The following is a 19,413-nucleotide window of genomic DNA, read 5'->3' on the forward strand; positions in this document are numbered from 1 at the left end:
AAACTGGCTCTACCATTTAATGTTTCCACTGGCAATATATAGGAGTTCCAGTTCTATAATTCTTGCTGATACTTGGTGTTGTCGGTCTTCCTTTGATTGTAGCTTATTCTAGCAGGTGTGCAGTGGTAGCTCACATAGTCTTAATTTGCATCTTCCCTAAAGACTAATGATGTTGAGTATCCTTTATGCACACATTTGCTCTTTGTATATCTTCTTTATCTATCTTCCTTGTCCATTCATTTGAATGAAATCTGATTACCGCCTTTATACTTTGGAAGTGATTCTTTATACAATTGGAAAAGTAAATTTGTAATTTTCTTAATCTGTTGCTGTCATTTTAATACTAAATTTACTATTTTTTTCATGCCCCCTTTGATAACCCCTTTTTGTGCTACCATGGTGCATTGGGGGTATTTCTATTATTCATCACTAAGTGATTGTTTCTCCTTATGTGTATTACTGGCTTTTTATCTCAGGCATCTAGCATGGTTGCACCCATAATCTGTGACTAAAAAGTATGCTTAGTTCTGTATAAGCAAGTAAATCTATTTCGTCTCTGATGCCATTATCCATGTATTCAGTAATCATAAAGTGTGTCTTCCCTTCAAACATGAGCTAATCTTCTTCTATTTTCCTTTGCTTTACAAAAAGTAATAATCTAAATGCGTACAGTAGCCTACTGATAAATGGTATCAATAATTATTACTATGAAACCTCAAGTTAATTTTTCCCTATTCGGTTATACATTATCATCATTCCTCTTCCTGCTATTAGGGTTTACATACTATGCCATATATTAAGTTTTTGTAAAAATGTGGAAACCTCTGGAATCAATTTTTGTCTGTGACTTAATGAAACAGTATTTTGAAAGCTGCAGCTTTGCTTTTTATTTTAAAATCTGATAAGGTAATTCTACCATAAACCATTTAAACATACACTGATATTCTTCTTTACTTATTCTGTTAGATAAAGATGCATCCTCTAAGTTTTGTTTAAGAAATTCTGTGGGAGTAAGGGTTTTAATTGTTTAAGACCCATATGCTTAATAACACCATTAAATTTTTGTTCCTTGATTCAATTAAGCACACTTAGAACACTGTGCTTCAAAATGTGACCCTCCTACTACTGACATTAGAAACACAAAAAGTGTAACCACTTACTAACCACAGAAATTGGGCTAGTAGGGGTGGCTCCTATCTCTACAACTGTGGTGCCAGTTAACTGATTATGAAAAGTACTTGTAAATATGTGGAGCTCAAAATAGATCAGTTCCCTCCTCTGGACCAGCTTCTCCCATTCCAGTTTTGAACACTAAGTACTTACCTTAATAAGGGTCACGATTCCTTCATTAGTTTGAGTATCAGTTTCTATGTGGAAATAACCCCCTTCATTTCCTGATGCAAAAGTAAAATTGGCTAACCAATTATCGGAGCCTACTTCATCTGCATCGAACACTTTTATGCGTAAAAGTTCTACATTGGCTTTGTTTTCTTCAACTATTCCTTCATACTGCAAAACATAAACAGGCAATTTTTATTCTGAGGTAACACAAACCTAGGTGATATATTTTTAGTTTATGACTAAAATATACATAGGCATGTTTGTTATAAAAATAATAGTTACCACTTTATTTTCGACTACAGGTATATTGTCATTGACGTCCAAAATATGAATCTGAACTTGAGCTTGTTTTACTGGCTTATCTGTTACTTGTCCGTTGCCATCTCTTGCTTCTACCGTCAAAGTATAACTGCTGTGTTCCTACAGGGAAATAAAAAATATCCAGCTGGGGTGAAAATGAATGGCTCTATCTTTCTGGTTTTAGTTCACTTTATCATCAAGGGAATGAACCACAGTATGTTTTATTCATAAATAAGTTTCATGATCTGCTGTTAATCCTATGAAGATGCTGTTTATTTGCCATCAGAGCTTTTCCCTAATGCAGTTGTTGATAGTGAATTCTTAATTATGTCATTGGTGATATTTATCAGGAGATGAGACTCTCCTTAAAATAGTCTGAGCACAAAAGAGTGCATTCAAAATGTAGTTTGCACTATACTGGAAGTGATGGGACTCTAGGACTTGGTTTTTTCTATCCCACACATCATTTTCAGCTAAAAGTTAAGCCAGGAAAACTTAATCCTCCAAGAACACTTGACCAGTGAAGGCAAAACTGGTGAACTTTGTCCATACATCCCGGGAGATTAGATTCTTGGAGAACGTGTCCTAGAGAATAACGTTTCAGATATTACTCCAAAGGGAAACCTCTCTTCCACGTGGTCCCCTTCTGATGGCTCCATTCAGTGTGGGTGTTGTTTAAGGAGCCGGGCAGCCAGTGCCAATGCCTGGGGACCCTGTGCTCAGTGAGAGGCAGGACAGCATCGGCTTTGGAACCAGCTGGCTGGGTTCCAATTCTGACTTACTAGCTGGGTTGGACACACATTATCCCTTTGCTCCTTGGTTTCCTTCTATGTAAAATGGGGGTAATTGTATCTGCTGCACACGGTTTACAGGTGAAGTTAATTTGAGTTATTCCACATAAAAGGCTTGTAATAGCACCAGGCATGTGGTAAGTGCCCAATAAGCGACAGCCAGTATTTTCTGGTTAAACTTTCCAGAGACGAAGCTCATTTAAAAAAATCACACTACTAATTCAAAATAGTACTTTTCCATTCTCATTTTATGCAAAAAGGTAGAGTAGAATTTTAGGAGTAATAATATGCTTTAATTTTACAAAGACCTTGAGAGGAATGTTGAGCACCATCCTCTCCGTCTCTGGCCAGAGTCATCATTTTTCCAAGTAATACAAAACACCCTGACGGTGCCTGGATGATGATTTATATTTGATGATAATACATTGTTCTTTGGATCATCCGCATTTTACTCTGCATGCTGTTAAGACCTTTATGTCTGTAGCATTTAAAAAAACTTCTCCCTTTTTCAACTAAAATGTTCCCTTTGACTTAGAAACAAAAAATGAAATGTTTGAAAAAGCACCCTTTTTAGGAAACTGACTCAAATTTTCCTCCAATTTGGGATTTACAGTAACTCTTTCCTTTACAAATACTTCTATTACCCTAAATAGGATTCCTATTTCAAACTGTTTTCCTCCCTCTGTCTACGTATTAGTAGTACAAAAGATTCCTGACGTTTCATTATAGAGACACAAATTAAGGAACATTGCTTTGGAACTCTCTAGCAAACAGATCCTGACTGGAGAGGCCCTAGGACACTGCTTACGTAATTTTAAAGTTTTTAGCAGCCACATTTAAAAAAGTGAGAAGAGGGAATTCCCTGGCGGTCCAGTGGTTAGGACTTGGGGCTTCACTGCCAGGGCCCGTGTTCAATCCCTGGTCGGGGAACTAAGATTCTGCAAGCCGAGTGGCGTGGCCAAAGACATAAATAAATAAACATAAAAAAAGTAAAAAGAAACAGGTAATACTAATTTTAAACAAATATATTTCATTTAACCCATGGTATCCAAAATATAATCAATTCAACATGTGATCAACAAAAATATTATTAAGGTGATACTTTACACATTCTTTTTTTTCATACTAAGTCTTCCCAATCTGGTGTATATTTTCCACTTACAGCACATCTCAATTTGGACTAGTCACATTTCAAGTGGTCAATGGCCACATATGGCTGATGGCTACCATATTAGACAGCACATCCCTAGAGGAGGATTATTCCGAGTTATCCTATGAGTAAGTAACATAGACCAAAGTCAGAAAATTAGCAAAGAATTAGAGAATAACTGGAAAGACAGAGGAGAGCTGAAAAGATGAATAACATAAAATATTAATTTACCTCTCTGTCCAAGGCAATAGTGGTTGTATAAATCTCTCCTGTATCTTTATTTAGGTAAAACAATGGAGAATTAGCAGGCTCCTGAGATACGATTCTATAAGAAATTTTAGAATTCAGAGTGTTGGGCTCATCTGCATCTGTTGCGGTGATTTTCATCACAAGGGTATCTGGCATCAGAAACAAAGGTGTCCAAGATGAAACTCAACTTCTAGCATACTTAATGTATGTTATTATTTTATTTATAATATCAACTTGTTCCAAAAAGGATTCCAGGTATTTATCAAAATCAGTTTACCAAGATCAAAACATTTAATTGTTTGAGGAAATAAGTGTGAATGGAGGTAGGAATAGGAAAAATAAGGTGAGGGTGAGGCTGAGGTTAGTACATACAATTTTTAGGATGAAGTCCTGAACACTTGCTATAGGAGGGTCACAAATTTGTTTCTAATAGACCTAATAACCCATACAAAGAAAGGAGAATGAACAGATACAAATACATGCTTATTAAAATATAAGCAATTCAGGAGAAGCATAGTTATTCTTTACATTCTGATCAAAGAGAAATCTCTCCTGCATTTAACACTTGCATTGAAGTCTGACAGTTGAAATAATATGTCAAAGGTCAGCAAACTACTGCCAGTGAGCCAAAGCCAGCCAGCCACCAGCTTTTGTGAATAGAATTTTATTGGAACACAACCATGCTTATTTGTTTACATGTTATCTATGGCTGCTTTCCTGATACAGACTAAAATTGAATAGTTGCTATAGAGACCTAACCTATCACATCAATCTACCACATCTGTTTGAGGGTAAAAAATTTATAACAAAAAAGCAGTTCTAAACCTAGAGCAATACGTTTATTATTATTTGTCCTGTGGGTAATACCCAGCCTCCACTAAGACAGAGGTTTCAGTGTTCAGTCACACAATGGGGATAAATTGGCCTTGGATATTCATTCATAAAAAAAAAATAACCTCTTACTTGCTGCACTCAGCTCTTCAACAGACCCAACAAAGACGTCCTGTGTGAACACTGGCTCATTGTCATTGATGTCAAGAACTTTAATTCGGAGTTCTATTGGTTTCTCTAAGTTGTTTCCTTTCTCATCCAAAGCATAACCCATTAGCTGAAATCACGACATAAATAATAGAAGGGATGAGATTTAAGCTGAGGTCATTCAAGTACCATAGTTTCAAAACAATAATAAAACATAACATAATTATTACCCAAGAAGAACTACAAACTAATAAATGTAAAATTGTTCTTCTTACCAGAAAAAATGGTGTTTCTTCTCGATCTAGAATGGTGGTAACGTTCAGTAATCCGGTGTCTTTATTAAAGACAAACACACCAAAAGGTGGCTCTGTGATCCCTTTTCCAGTGTATTTGTATGTAATTTTTAGGTCTTTTTCTTCTGCAAGATCAGAATGTATCTAACATAAAAATAAGAAAGGAATGCCTCAAGTTAAACTCTCTATAACTTATAGGTAATTGTTTTTAATGGAAAATTTCGCTCTGAAGCTGTCAGATGTTGATGGGTGGAGGGTGGGCGGTGCACAAGTGCTCCAGAGAAGACGTACTGGTGTCAGAGGACCTGGTTCTGGTCCTGTCTCAGCCACTCACCAGGTAGTGATGCTGAGGCAGTTACCTACCCTCCTGTGTCTCAGTGTTCTTATCTGTAACCTGAAGAGACACTACTGCCTACCTCTCAGGGTTGTTATGAAATTAAGGTATCATTAGGGGGGTACATCTTGGTGGGGATGGATTTTAAATTTAGCACATAAGGTAAAAATTGCAGAGTCAAAATCACCTTCATAACTCCGTTCGATTATCAGGACAGTATGAATAAGGCATCCTTCCATAGAAGGGTTAAAATAGTCAAGTGTTTGCCTGCTTGGAATGCTTCAGCAAATCAGGGTTTCTAACCCGCTGGGTCTTCTGTAGTTAACACTTTCGTCCTCTATAAACAGCTTTATTTGTATCTCCAATTCGTTTGTTTGTTTGCCATTTCTGTATCTCTCACTCTTCATTAGTAAGTGTGTCTCTGTGGCCTCCTACTGGATCCACAATTTCTTTTCTTCAGACATCGTTGAAGCCATCACCACCCACCTGCCTGGCCAATTCTTGTCCTGAAATCTCAGGATTAGCTAAACATTCTTCCCAGAGGATTCTCAACATGCACTGGGGCTGGGGGTTGTTGCTGAGAATGATCAATGCGGCTCCAATCTCCTGCTACAGCTGCTCTGCTCCAAGAGTGGAACGGTGATCCTGGGGCAGCCCATGATCACTTTTCACTGAGCTTCTCTCTCTGTTTGTCTTTCTTGTTCTCTGTGTTTCTGTTTGTCTGTCTCTCTTTTTTTGCCAAGTACATGCATATACACACACAACACATGTATATGTGCATATACATATATACTTCAGTATTTATAGAGAATATTCTAGATCTCTATGTGCTAATTATATGTATTATATAATTTCACTTACGTTAAAAATAAAAGCAAACTGTGTGTGGACATAACAGCTGGTTTGTATATATATGCATGCATGTAAGAGTATGTAAGTATATACATATTTATGTATTTCACAAGATCTGGAAGATACTAAACTGTTGACAGTATTACTCCTAGACAGAGAATTTGGAAAGTTGGGGAAATACAAGATCTTTTGCTTTTTATGTACATTTTACTCTGAACAACTTTTTTTTTTCACTTTTTTCCAGCTTTATTGAAATATAATTGACATAACATTGTGTAGGTTTAAAGTGTACAATGTGATCGTTTGATACACATATGTATTGTGAAATATTTACCACAATAAGATGAACAACTTTTATAATTAAAATTAGTAAGAAGAATAGCTAACACTTATCGAACCCCAAAGAATCAATGCATTTTACGGAAAGAATGTGTGAAAGAATGTGTGAATGACTCAGATATCTCATCAAACCAAACCAAACCAAACCAAACCAAACCGAAAAGCTTAACTCCTTATATACATACCATTATGTAAAACCGTAATTAAACATTTAGATTTTAGAAAGCTTCTATGAAAACAACATGCTGTTGGAAAAAGGAAAGTGTTGTCTTCTGTTCTGTAGCTGCTCTTTCTTTTAAGGAGCTCATCATGTATAATGTTTATAAGATGGGAAAGATGAAGGTACAACTTGCATATGAACAATTATTCATTCACACAAATGTTTACTGAACACCTACTGGATGTTGGCACTGCTCAGGGCACAGGGCATGAGCTGTGGGCCCTAAGGTCTAAGCCCTTGCCCTGGGGGAGCTTACACTCTACTGAGGGAACCAGACAACAAGCAAGCAATTTATGACATAATGTCCTGGAGGCGAATGAGCTAGAAACTGAGCAGAACGAGTGTGGGGACTGAGATGGGGTGAGGCCAGGAAGGGAATTCTTTCAGGAGGTAACTCTTGGCTAGAGGCTTGATGCTGTGATATACTGCAAGTATCTGTGGGGAGGGGGTTCTAGGCAGAGGCAACAGCAAGTGCTAAGGGTGGGAGGCTGGAATGGCTTGTGTCAGCTTAGGGAGGTGGCAGAGTGGGGGCTGGGGACTGATAGGAGCTAAGGTCAGAGAGGAGGTCAAGGCCAATGAATCCCAAGAGCTCTTGTAGGCCGCGGAGGGTTTACTCCTTCCACTGCAGTGGGCAGCTGTTGAAAGGGTCTCACCAAGGGGATGCTTTGATTTGTCTTTTCAAAAGATCACTCTGGGGCTTCCCTGGTGGAGCAGTGGTTAAGAATTAACCTGCCAATGCAGGGGACCCGGGTTCGAGCCCTGGTCTGGGAAGATCCCACATGCCATGGAGCAACTAAGCCCGTGCGCCACAACTACTGAGCCTGCACTCTAGAGCCCGTGAGCTGCAACTACTGAGCCCATGTGCCACAACTACTGAGCCTGCGAGCCTAGAGCCCGTGCTCCGCAACAAGGGAAGCCACCGCAATGAGAAGCCCGCGCACCACAAGGAAGAGCAGCCCCCGATCACCACAACTAGAGAAAGCCCGCGTGCAGCAACGAAGACCCAATGCAGCCAAAAATAAATAAATAAAATAAATAAATTTATAAAAAAACCAAACCAAAACAAAAAACCCCCAAAAGATCACTCTGGCTGCTTTCTGGAGAATGGACTGTGGTGGGGGGAGGCAGAGGCAAGAGTGAAGGCAGGGAGATGAAGTTGGGGCGCTTTTGGTAGCACAGGTCAGAGCTGACAATGACTCGGACAAGGAGGGTGGCAGTGGGGAGAAGTGGACAGATCTGGAATACATTTTTGGCATAGAACTGACAGTACTTGCTACATTTTTGAAATATTGGATAGAATTATAGTGCCGTTTACTGAAATGGGTAAAACTTATGGAGAACAGCTTTTGGGAAAAATCAGGGGTTCAGACTTGCACATGATAAGTCTGAGATACATATTAATAGAATTACCATAAAATTTATCCAAAACAATGGGCATTTTGAGAGTGGAAGGGGAGTTATTAATGATTAGGCTAGGACAATGGCTACAAACTCAGACTGTTTCAGGCAGGATGTGTGGTCGGTCACCCTACCACCTATTAGATATCAGTTCTTTTCATTTTGAAAACTACTTTCATGTGTAGGGTGGCAGAATACGCAACTCTGGTATAAGAATTATTTCAAGCCGAAAGCAATTGAGAAGAATCAGATGCAAGAAAGCTCTCTGCCCTCCCCCTATTTGCCTAAGAGCAGGACATAAAGTTGTAAAGGTGCCTTTCCCCCACTCTCTAAGAGGAAGGACAAAGGTTAACCACAGGAGTTAGATCCTTATCAGCCTGGAGACAGGACCAGAGGAATCCACAAAACAAACCTGACTAACTAGATTTTTCTATTATTAGTTGCTCATATATCTGCCTTCCCACAGTTTGCTGCTCCTGGAGATTCAAGGTCCTTTTCGTCTCGTCACTTCTCTAAAAATTTATTGTTCTTTTGCTAAGTAGCTATATAAACCCAAATCCTAACCAAACCTTTAAGTTACTCACCTCTGGGTGCTACATGCGCGACAGACATGTTACTAAGCTTGTTTGTTTTTCTCTTGTTAATCTGTTTTTTTGTCAGTCCAACTTCCAGGGCTACAGACAGAGAAACTAGGAGGGTGGTAGGAAAAAGAACATTGCCCCGCCCCCAACACGTGATACTATCTCCTTTTGAGCATTGTAACACTCTGTTAAACAAAGATTCAACTAGCGCCAGATTCAACTCTTAGTTGAATCAAAGCCCTACATTATATATATATATATATGTTCACCAATAATGCTGCATCTTCCAGAATGGGAAAGAGGCTCTTCCAGGTGATATGTGGAATATTAAAACCTCAGTAAGTACATCATATAATTTTCCTAAAGTTTTAAAGTGAGCATGAAAGTCCGCAGACCACACTTTAGCAATACGCATGCATTATCCTGTTCCCCTTGAGAAGGTACCTTGGCAATCGGATTCTTCCTGGACAGATCCTCTCCTTCCCGAAGAGCCACAGGGGCAGTAATCCAAGCGCGCTTTTGCCTCACTGAGTGAGTATGTTTAGGAAGCAGCTTATTTTCATTTCTTGAGTGTAAGGCCTAAAACAACAAAATAATGCCCCCAAATGATTAAGTACCCTAAGACATTAGTATGGCATCCTGAAATTTACTAAAAGTTGAAAAGGGGCTGTGCAAATTTAACGGTATAAATTTCATATTTTTTTAACAGGCTTCATTTTCAAAGAGGAAATATATACACTCTGGCAAACACTATATACCTGAAGAGCTTGTTTCCAAACCAGCAAAGCAGTTTTTTATCAGTCAGAAGAGATCTCCCAGAGTGAAGAGTTAAAAAGGTGAGAGTAATTGAGTGATCTTACAAATGGGCAAATTAAAATTAACGTACCAAATCATGAGTTTTCTTCTTACTGACTGAAAATGAAGTTTTATTTTTCTGTGGTGCCTTATAATATAAAAATGAATTACTAATGTTTTAAGACTACATGTCAGTAACCTGTTGATGTCAATTTAACTAAAACTAGTGCAAGTGTCAGTTAATGGATTTATTGTTTTAAGAATGACGTTAAAGGATTAAATCACCCACCTTTGGTTTATCAAAAACTTTAGGTAGAAAACTATTCTATAAATTTTCAGTTGTGCTTTAATAGATGAATATATATTTTATCCAAGGAAAATTTTAATACAGCTGACCTAGTATTTTAAGATCAGAAATGATTTTTACACTAGGTTTACAGTTTTAGTCATTTTGTTGCTGTATATAACATGTATTTTATTTCAAAATATTTACACTGGTTATCATTAGGTCACTGATTTTTTTCTTTGTTTATAGTGGAAAAATTCTTCTGTAATTAAAAAAATTAAATTATGTATCAAAACATTAAAATAACATTAAAGTTTATAATGTAAAACATCCTCCTACTTTTTCCACTCATACTTTGGAGCATTCACTGTTAACAGCTTGATAAATATCTTTTTTTTTTGATAAATATCTTTTATGATCTTTTCTTATGACCATACATGTGCACATGTAAAAAGGTCTCTTTTTCTATAAAAATGGAATTATACTGTACATCTCATTGTGGCCCTTGATTTTTTTTTTAAGGGTGATTCATTATTTATTTAATTTTATTTTTGGCTGCATTGGGTCTTCGTTGCTGCGCTTGGGCTTTCTCTAGTTGTGGCGAGCGGGGGCTACCCTTGGTTGCAGTGCGCAGGCTTCTCATTGTGGTGGCTTCTCTTGTTGTGGAGCACGGGCTCTAGGAGTGCAGGCTTCAGTAGTTGTGGCACACGGGCTCAGGAGTTGTGGCTCACAGGCTCTAGAGCGCAGGCTTAGTTTGTGGCACACGGGCTTAGTTGTTCCGCAGCATGTGGGATCTTCCCAGAGCAGGTCTCGAACCCGTGTCCGCTGCATTGGCAGGTGGATTCTTAACCACTGCGCCACCAGGGAAGTCCTGCCCCTTGATTCTTCATTCAGTACCTCATGGTGGACATTCTTCCATGTACCATCAATTGTTTTACCATTCTCTCATTGATGGACATTTAGATTGTCAAAATACGCTGCACAGACATGCCTGGATAGAAGTTCCTGTGCGTGTGTTTGAGTGGGAATGGCTGAGTCTGAGGTGATAGGGATAGAGTAGGATAATCGAACAGTTAGCTCAGAAATCCCACTAGGGGAATATAGATAGAGAGAGAACTTTAGGGGACTTTGGGAGACCCCAGTACGTTAATGATCATTCAAGAAAGCAATGGAAAAATCCTGAAACAAGCTTGCTTGCCTCAAAGCAGAGCAAGTCACTTAGCATCAAAGCCTGATCGGCTCCCTTAGCAATAAAACCATGCAAAACAGAAGCACGAGACATGCCCCCAAACAATCAAACACTAGTGGAAAATAAGGCCTACAACCTGCCCAGTGACGTCAGCAAGGTAATGACCCCTAGGACATGCTCTCTGCACACAAAAAAACAGTAATTTATGGAAAGGTGACATTTCAAAGTGAAAGACCCTCGTTGTACTGAGACCTGAAATAATTTTTCCATAGTGCTATGACGGTCCTGGATGCACCATATAGGGTCAAAAACTCCCCTGCCCAGCATGTAGGAGGAGTTAATGATTGAAGACTCAAAGAATGAAAAAGAAGGTGGTCTTCTCCCCCTCCCTCCTCTTCCTTTGAAAAAGTAGCCCACTAAGTACTTGGAGAAGTGCAATGCTTGCCTGCTCCCTTGTAAGCCTCACAAGTGTCCTAGTCTAATAAATCACTTCTAACTTATCACTTTGCCTCTCTCTGAATTCTTTCTGCACTGAGACATAAAGGACTGGAGCTCCCTGGAGGCCCCTGAAACGCTACCTAGCAGTTTCAGCAGGAGTGTGTGTTTTCAATCTGGGAAAGGCACAACTGTCTTCCATGAAATTAAGCCCCTGAGTCCAAAAGAAAGGAATAATCCCCTCGGTTCCTTACCTCTAAATGGAGTCCATCTCCAAAGTTAAAGCAGATCTGGAAAATAAAATTATTTGTTGTTTAATACGATTTATCACTCAATTCAGCTTAAGTACTTTGTTAATGAATAACCTAGCACCTAGGATATTATAGACATTAAAAAGGGGGGGGGTATTTAACCACTACTATCTGTCTTTGTCAAAAGGAAACAAATTTTAATTTTCCCCTTTGCTTCCCACCATGACCAGGGCCAGAGAGAGGAATCCATATTCTTTTATATGCATACTCCCTCCCCCAGGAAGCTCAGAACACAACTCATATCTGAAAAACAAAGACACAAACTCTCCTTTTGAAATCTTAGCCACTCTCTGGTCCTTCCCTCCTTACCCTGTGGTTTTCACCTCATGTTCTCAGGGACCCACTTACCTTTCCTCAAGGCCTTTAGTGGGAGATGCCGTCCCCCCCTCCCCCTCCCCCTCCCCCGCTAACTCCCATCATGCCCCATGTTCGGGTCACACATGACTGCCCATATTCAGACTTCATTCCTCAGCTTCCTCGGGCCTACCAACTCTTTTCTTGGTTCTTATCAAGCACTCTGGACTTATATTGCACATCATTATACAGAACTAAATAGTTATGTTTAAATCTGCACAACAAACCCCCTTCCTGCCTTTTGACTTTTGCAGCACTTTGTTTATAGTCCATTAATCTCCTCTTAGCTTCCCTCTTCTCTTGGTTTAATCTGAACCAGCACTTCTAACAGCGTAGCCACATGTGGCTATTTACACTGAAATTAATTGAGATTGATAAATTTGCTCAATTGCCACAAGAGGCAAGTGGCTTAAGAACACTTCCACCATTGCCAGCCTTTCCAAAGATATTGCCAATGACTCAGGGATCCTCAATCTCTCGATCTTCTAATATTCCTGCCTCACTTTTTCCCCCAACTCTGTAAGCCTAACTATGATTCTTTTTGACCCTGTACTGACATTGCTAGAGAGGGCCAGAGAGATTGAATGGACCCGTCACACATCCATGCTCCCTCCACAGGGGTGATGTTTGTTTCTAGGGTGACTATGTATGTTTCCGTTTGCCCAGGCAAGTCCTGTTGTGCAGGCATTCCATGTGTCAGCACCCCTTTCGTTCTCAAAAATGTGCTCACTCAGACCATAAATTATACAACGGCCTTATCTTTGCTTCTTGTATTGCATCCCTATCATACCATCCCAAACTTCCAGGCAATACCCCAATCACATTGACCACACTTCTGAACCCACTCTTAGTGATCCCACATTTTATTTGACTGAGATTGTATCTTCCATCACCCTCTCCTTCCCTTCTTTCTCCAAGGAAGAGGTGTCCTGATGCCTTTCCAAGGTTAACCATCTTCTGTGTGCTTTATTTTCAACTTTTCCACTTATTCTCCCACATGTATCTTCTCAAGAAACTTGTTCCTTTCACTAATCTTTTATCTTCATTTGCTGCTGGCTCATCAAACATGTTTATTTCCTTCCCACTGGTTGGTCAAACAAAGTTAGATCTTCCCCATCTTAAAATCACACAAACAAACCTCTTCCTTGTTTCTGTTAACATTTAATCTACTGCTCCATATCCTTCTTCTACTATAATTCCAACCTGAAATAGTTGTCTATATTTATTGCCTTTACTTCCTCACCTGCTATTTATGTATTAATTCTTTGTAATCTGTCTTAAGTTTGGATTTTTCTCAGTGTTGTCTGCCCTTTTTCATGTGCCTCTCAGGTCACACGGATCCATGAAGCCTTGGTTGGTAAATCATGGAAAGCAGGGCTTTCTCTACAATTTTTCAGTCTCTTTTGCTTACTCACATCCCTTTGAAGGCTTCTTGCAGGGTCTGTTCTACACATGGATCTTTCACCTTCCTTTCTTTCCTCTACCTCGTAGCACGTGTTCTTGTTTCCACCCTTGCAAAGAGATACTTAAGGACAGTGGATGTTCAGCCTCTAATATGAGTTCCTCTGGGGCAGATGAACCACCATGGCTAATTTTCTATTTTATGGTCAGATATATTATTTCTTCCTTATCCTCTATTACTAGTTTACCAGCTAGCAATGGCCAGAGGTATATATCTCCAACCAAAGTCGTGCTCCCCAAATTTATGTACTTTCAGAGGTGGCATGGTATAAAAAAACAAGTGAAAGCAATGCTGAATGGATCACTCCTCTCTGCATGTTTCTCTGGTGGGTATTTTTGAAGGGAAAGACTAGGGACTAGATCCAGGATTCCTCATTGTCACATCATCAGGGGACATTCTTAAAAAGTGATATATTTCTTGCCCAGCCTCCTAACTACTGGTTTCTTTTCTCTGTATGGGCCACACTGAGGAGTTGGCTGGATAAAATATTTACCACTTTTATTCTTCCCTAGAATCTTATTGGGCCTAGCAAAGGTGTGATATTAAGTATGTGTTATTTTAAGTAAATGTTATCATTCTGACCAAGTATCATGTGCCCCAGGATGTAAGCAAAAGGGGCCAATTTAGAGTCTTCTAGTCAAACATAAACTCTTTATAAGACTATCTTCATTTTTTATTGGAATGTACTTTTTAGATGTGACTTGTTAAGAAAACTACATGACTATAAACAGTGCTTCTTAAGTTTTAATGTGTATTTTGTTCACTGGGGATCTTGTTATTGATAAAATGAAGATTTCAATTCAGTATGCCTGGAGTTCAGCTTTATACTCTGTATTTCTAACTGGCTCTCAGATGATGCCAAGGCTGCAGGTTCTTGGACCACACTTTAAGTAGCAAAGTTGTAGAACTGTGATATGCAATATCATTTGTTTGTTGAGGGATACAGACAACAAAGTCCACCTATTCATTATTATCTCAGTAGTTAACACAAGAAACTTTGTCACTCTTGATTGCTAATATCTTGAAAGCAGAGAATCTTCTATTTCATGAATTTACTTATTTTTAATCTTTAAAAACTTTTAAATTGCAGTTATAGTCAGCCCTCCACATCTGCAAACGCGGAACCCGCGGATGCAGAACCCACAGATACGGAGTAAGACGCGCCTCGCCATTTTCTACAAGGGACTTGAGAATCCATGTATTTTGGTTTCTGGGGAGGGGGGGAATCCTGTAATCAACCCCCGGCGATTACGGAGAGATGACTGTATATACAAAAGCAGAGTAAACAGTACAATGAGCATCCACAGAGCCTGCACCCAGTTTCAACAATTGCGTAGCACACACTTTTTTTTTCTTTGCCCCATTGCTTCTGAAGGGGTTTTATCCCATTTACATTTTACTATTGTTAATGCTTTAGTTATAGCAGCATTTGATTTTTGAGAATTTCCCTAAATTTTTTTTAATTGAAGCACATCTGACATACAGTATTTGTTTCAGCACACATTTCTTTTTAAATAAATTTTTAATTCAGGGATATATTTAGATTTACACAAATATTGCACAGAGGGTACCAAGAGTGCCTTTACTCGTTTCCCACTAAAGCTAACATTTTATTTTTATTTGTTTTTTTATTTAAAAATTTTTTAAATTAATTAATTTATGGCTGCGTTGGGTCTTCGTTGCTGTGTGCAGGCCTTCTCTAGTCGTGGCAAATGGGGTGTACTCTTCGTTGCGGTGCACGGGCTTCTCATTGTGGTGACTTCTCTTGCTGCAGAGCACAGGCTCTAGGCGCGCGGGCTTCAGTAGTTGTAGCACGCAGGCTCAGTAGTTGTGGCTTGTGGGATCTGAGCACAGGCTCAGTAGTTGTGGTGCATAGGCTTAGTTGCTCTGCGGCATGTGGGATCTTCCCAGACCAGGGCTCGAACCTGTGTCCCCTGCATTGGCAGGTGGACTCTTAACCACTGCGCCACCAGGGAAGTCCCTAAAGCTAACATTTTAAATACCTGTGGTACGTTTGTCAAAACTAAGATATCAAAATTGGTATATTTAGATAATGCACAGTTAACTAAATTACTACGCTTTATTCAGATTTTACTGTTGTACTAATGTCCTTTCTCTGTTCCAGGATCCAATCTAGGATCCCACATTGTATGAAGTTGTTATGTTTCCTTAATTTCCTCTGGTCTGTGACCATTTCCCAGGCTTTCCTTGTTTATGACCTTGACAGTTTTGAGGAGTACTGGCCAATTATCCTGCAGACTGTCCTCTCATTTGGATTTATCTGTTGTTTTTCTTATGTTTAGAACCGGGTGATGTGCTTTTGCGAAGAACACCACAGAGCGGTGGTGAAGTGCCCTTTTCCTCACAGCATATCAGGGGTACATGATACCCACCTGACAATATTTGTTAAAGTAGCCTTTGTAGGTTTCTCCACTGTAAAGTTGCTGTTTTTCCCTTCACCTGCTGTATTCTTTAGAAATGTATCATTAAGTCTAGCTCACCCTTGGAGTAGGGATGCCGGGAGGAGAGAGGTTAAGCTCCACTTCCGGGGGGGGCATCTCTATATATTATTTGGAATTCTTTAGTAAGAAAGATTTGTCTGTTCTTCCCTTATTTATTTGTTTATTAATTCAATCATTTTTATCAGCTTGGATTCATGCATATTGATTTTATTCTGTGGGTTATAATCCAATACTATTTAATTTATTTTATTGTTTAAATAGTTCCAGCTTTGGCCGTTGAAAGATCTTTATGGTTAGATTCTGTGTCCCTTTGACATGTCCCCATGTTTTGTTTTCTGAGCTCTTTCTTACTGTCTAGTATTACAAGATGCTCCAGGCTCATCTTGTATTTTCCCTGTCCTGGCTTTAGAATCAACCATTTCATCAAGGAGCCCTGACTTCTAATACTGAATGGTATTTAGAAGCCAAGATCTGGGTGTGTAGGTGTAGCACACACATTATAAAATTGTTTCCAGTCTCCTCAGCCACTTTAAAGGGGAGGGAATAAAGATAGAGCTTTTCTTATTAACTTCGTTGTTACCAGAGGCTGTGTTTTAATTATTTTTCAGTAGCAAAAGGTTCATCTAAACTTAATTAACTCCCAAAGGTCCCATCTTCAAACACTATCCCATATGAATTTTCGGGGGACACAAACATTCAGTCTGTAACAACGTGTAAGAGAATTTGGCCAATGAGATATCAGGAGAATCTGGAAAAAGATACTTGTCTCTCATAAGAAGAAAAACATATTCATAGCCTCTCTTTTTACCTGCTTCTGGAGACTGCTGAGCAAGGATGTGACATTTGGAATCGCAATGGCCATCTGTGACCATGAGTAGAAAGCTAATAAAATGGCAGAGAAGACAAACTGAAACCATAACATCTTTGAGTTACAAAACTGGTCAAATCTGGAGCCACCCCATCTCCTGACCATTTGTTATGCGATATTAAACATTCCTTTTAATTAACCTTTTAGTTGGGTTTTGGTGCTTACATTTGAAAGCAGCCTAACGTGTACCATTTTTCAGTTATTATACAAATTAAAAGAAATAATACATAAATGTATTTATTGCAATGACTGGCACATAGCAGGCACTCAGTGAATACAATTATGATGGTAGTTCCTCATTTCTAAGACTTGCATTTTCCTCAGCTTAAAATTTCTGAAATCTGGATTTATCCATGCCTTCAATTTCCCAAGCTCCTGCGATGTTCCTGTCCTCTTGGATTCTTACATGTTGGGGAGACAGACAAAAGTAGGGTGTGATAAAAGTTGTGAAGAAAATTAAAGCAGGGCCAAGGTAGTAGAGAGATTTAAGACTGTGGGGAGGCTCTCAGAAGAGGTTACATCTGCATAGAGACGGGAATGGGGTGAGGGAGCAAGCCAGGTAGAGCCCTGCAAAAGGAACAGCCAGACCAGGAGGTGGGAATGAGAGCGCCATGGTCAAGGTGGTGGTGGTAGAGGGGAGGGATCCAGTGAAGACGGTGTCAGGGTGCCGCTTATGTTTCTTGATCTCGTTGCTGGTTACACGGTATGTTCGGTTTGTGAAAATTCAGTAATTCAGTACACTTCACTAAAAAGTTACCAAAATTGATGTGCACCTTAAAGCTGAGGGTTTTTGGCATCTACCTAATAGTCCTGCTGTTTGCATTTTACAGCAGCTATTGCAATAGCCTGTTTTCACAGACACTTAATAAAGACATGATAGACTGAAATATTTGCTCCACATTCATGGTACAAACAACCCAAGAGAGTTGTACCAACATTTTGTCAGTTGTGGAACTGTTTGTTTATTTGACTAAGGAAATAGTTGAGATCTTAACTACTCCTTCCTAAAGTAAATGATTTGGATGTTTCTTTAGGAATGTGTATCTCACAGCACACATTCTTAATTTAGGACAGTAGTTCTCAGTTGGGGGAGATTTTGTGCACACAAATTCCCCCACCCCTTTCCTGTGACATCCTGTGGTCACCTGGGATATTTGGTAAAGTGTGGAGACATTTTTGCTTATCAAACCAGACTGCGTGTGTTGGGGGCGGGGGGAAGCAAGTGCTACTGGCATGTACTGGGTAGAGACCAGAGAAGCTGCTCAACATCCTACAATGCACAGGACAGCCCCTCCCCCAACAAAGCATTATCTGGCTCTAAATGCAAAGAGCCAAGGTTAAGAAACCCTAACTCAGACCATGTTTCTCTGATTGCAAGTTACTGTAATAACTAGGGCCAAGAAGGTCATGCAAGTTCTGGAGGACCATGGATTTATGTAAATTTCCAAACTGGTAGCATATTGCAGACACTATAAATGGCGTAATTGACACACTCTGTCTTCTGTCCTCCATTCCCACTCCTTCCCACTTCCCTTTGAACATTTTCAGTTCTGTAAGTTTGAGTGACGTCCTGTGGGGATGTTGTAAAAGGATTTCAAGCACTGGAAGGACGTCTGGACAAGGTGACCATTATGGTTTCTCCTAACTATGAAATCTGTCATTCTTTTTTCTCACAAGGAACTTAGTGATAGAAAAATGTCATGTGTGACACGCCTTTAAGACTGAAGAAGAAACGTAAGTTTCTAGTCTCTGTAGTCAAAGAAGTAGTATTTTTAGATGAACCAGAAAAATCCTTCAAAACCTTTCCGAATTTACTGAAATTCAGAAAAAATTAAAAAATTTTCTACCGTTAGATCCCATGCATCCTGTAAAAACTGGCCTTTTTGGTAACTGGAAAGAAAATAATTTTTTTTTTTTTTGGCAGAGCCATGAGGGAAGGTCAAATATCACTGACAAAAATACAATCAATCAATGACTCTTTGTTCCCAAGGTCAGCACCTTTAGAAAAGACATCCAACTCTGAAGTCACCTCGATGAGTTTAACAAACAGAATCCTGGAGGACTTACAAGTCAGTGATGACAGTTCTTCCTGGCTAATAGGCTGTCGGCCGGAAGTAGAGGATTTTGAAGCTTTCTTTTGTGATTCTATGAGTCCAAGGTTAGGTGACCCCTTAAACTTTAATATCTCAGACCAATCGATAACTTACTGAAGATGAGATGTAGAGGGGTACAAAGTAGTTTAAAATATTGTTTGAACTTTGAGGCATTATAATGGCTTATTGTTTCCATTCAGCCAGAAAGAACTTTAGCCTACTTTAGCAGGGCGGTCAACGGATGATCTTCGGTACCCAAATAGAGGTGACCTAACACATGCCCGCTGCTGCTCTTCAACCTCATGCCCACCCCCGACAATCACAGAAAAGCC

At 39.4% G+C, this 19,413-nt stretch overlaps 1 protein-coding gene across 1 annotated transcript in view; it reads right to left on the reverse strand.

The window, feature by feature from the left end:
• Positions 1-19,413, reverse strand: part of DSG2 (desmoglein 2) — a 47,182-nt gene that overhangs the window by 18,312 nt on the left and 9,457 nt on the right. Inside the window, exons 2-8 of the mRNA XM_030876470.2 lie at positions 11,786-11,821; positions 9,271-9,405; positions 5,085-5,246; positions 4,795-4,939; positions 3,814-3,980; positions 1,624-1,761; positions 1,324-1,509 (exon numbers count right to left, since the gene is read on the reverse strand). Of these exons, the coding sequence (XP_030732330.2) occupies positions 1,324-1,509; positions 1,624-1,761; positions 3,814-3,980; positions 4,795-4,939; positions 5,085-5,246; positions 9,271-9,405; positions 11,786-11,821 (969 nt within the window). The remainder of the gene's footprint in view (positions 1-1,323; positions 1,510-1,623; positions 1,762-3,813; positions 3,981-4,794; positions 4,940-5,084; positions 5,247-9,270; positions 9,406-11,785; positions 11,822-19,413) is intronic.

This window comes from Globicephala melas, chromosome 13, assembly GCF_963455315.2.
Source record: "Globicephala melas chromosome 13, mGloMel1.2, whole genome shotgun sequence".
NCBI classification, from domain to species: domain Eukaryota; kingdom Metazoa; phylum Chordata; class Mammalia; order Artiodactyla; family Delphinidae; genus Globicephala; species Globicephala melas.